General features: G+C 58.9%; 1 protein-coding gene across 1 annotated transcript; it reads right to left on the reverse strand.

The window, feature by feature from the left end:
• Window positions 1-657: 657 nt before the first annotated feature.
• LOC139838274 (uncharacterized) lies at window positions 658-1197 on the reverse strand. Its single transcript, XM_071827669.1, has 2 exons — window positions 1066-1197; window positions 658-1017 (listed from the first exon to the last, which is right to left on the reverse strand). Exons 1-2 carry the CDS (start codon window positions 1195-1197, stop codon window positions 658-660), a joined length of 492 nt encoding a protein of 163 aa, XP_071683770.1.
• Window positions 1198-1496: the final 299 nt, after the last annotated feature.

Raw genomic sequence — 1496 nt, forward strand, 5'->3', positions numbered from 1 at the left:
ATACCTCAATGTCACTGCAAAATTAAGAAAGCACTTATAACCAGAGACAAATATCCCTGCAACTATAACCAGCACTTATAACCAGAGACAAATATCATATATTTGCAACAGCAGCAACAATTGTTTTAAATGAACAATTCCCATCTCAAATTACATAACCAGAGAATGAATTTAAAATAAAAAAAAGTCATACTGCCTAGTGTCCAGAGAATGATACACTGACAATATACAACATCATCTATGCATACTACTAACTACTGCTAACTAAATGTATGAATGCATTACTGTTTCAAGAACACAAAGCAATTCCTGAATCTCAAATTCTGTTTGCAAATCTAGTCTGGCTGTTCCGTTGCACTGTCTGCGAGCGGTGCGTAGCTGAAAAACTCTATCTAAAGAAAACTGCACACTGAACAAAGAAAACTTCACACTAAAGAGTTGAAGCAAATCAGAAAGTGTGAGGCGCCGATAACACACAATGCAGTTCAGAGAAGTTAGGAGGTCAGGACATCGAAACTAATCATCCATCCCCCATTAGATCGGCTATCTGCCGGAGGTGAGGTGACGCTGCTGTTGCCACAGGCTCGATATTACAAAAACCCTTCGTCCCAGACGCAGGAGCCAGGCATGCACGCGCCGTCGAGCTACGCCACAAAGTTACCCATCTATGGCGGAGGCGGCGTGGGTGATGTTGAGGGAGGAGAAGTTGGCCGGGATGGTGCCGGTTCCCGTGGCGGCGAGGATGGCCGGCTCCGCCTGCTGCAGTAGCCACTCGATGGTCTCGCCGTCTGACTTGTGGCCGAGCTCCCGCGTGAGCTGGAACACGCGCGCCGCGCACAGCGCCGGCATCCGAATCCTCCGCCCGCGCCCGTCCACCTTGGTGTGCCGGTCCTTGGACGGCCGCTTGGCCAGCGTGCCCGCCGCCGACGGGGTCACCGGCGCGACGGCCTTCTTGTCGGCGGAGGACGGCGGGGCCTGGTCGGTGACAACGGGGGTGATGGCGAGCGCGCCGATGAACTGCTACGGCTGCTGCTGCTGCACGCTGTTGGGCTCCGCCGGGCCGGCGTAGTAGAACGGGTGGTGCTGGTGGTGGTCAGCAGCGCCGCCGCGGCTTCCGCTCGTGCCGCCGCCGCTCCCCCGCCGCTGTTGCTGCTCGACGGCGCGCCACCGCTTCCACCCCGCCGCTGGCGCCGCCATGGTCCATGCGCGCGTGGAACACTTGACCGGCCCGGCCCTCCCAAGAAAGAAGAGGAAAGGCGGCTCCTTTGGGGTGCGCGGCGGCGGTGAAGCACGCGCATGGGCACGCGCACGGGCAGTAAGCCCATCTATGGCTCGCGCCCCGCTGCGGCCGGCCCGTCGGCGCCAGGCGCACGCTCGTCTTCTGCGCTGGCCTCACACGTATTTCCTCGAACACCCTGCGGGCGTGCGTGAGGGGAGGCCGGCGGCGACCGTGGCGCGGCAGCCGACGCGCGCGCGGGCTCCTCCCGGCGAGCGCG

This window comes from Lolium perenne, chromosome 3 (genome assembly GCF_019359855.2).
Source record: "Lolium perenne isolate Kyuss_39 chromosome 3, Kyuss_2.0, whole genome shotgun sequence".
Classification (NCBI taxonomy): Eukaryota; Viridiplantae; Streptophyta; class Magnoliopsida; order Poales; family Poaceae; genus Lolium; species Lolium perenne.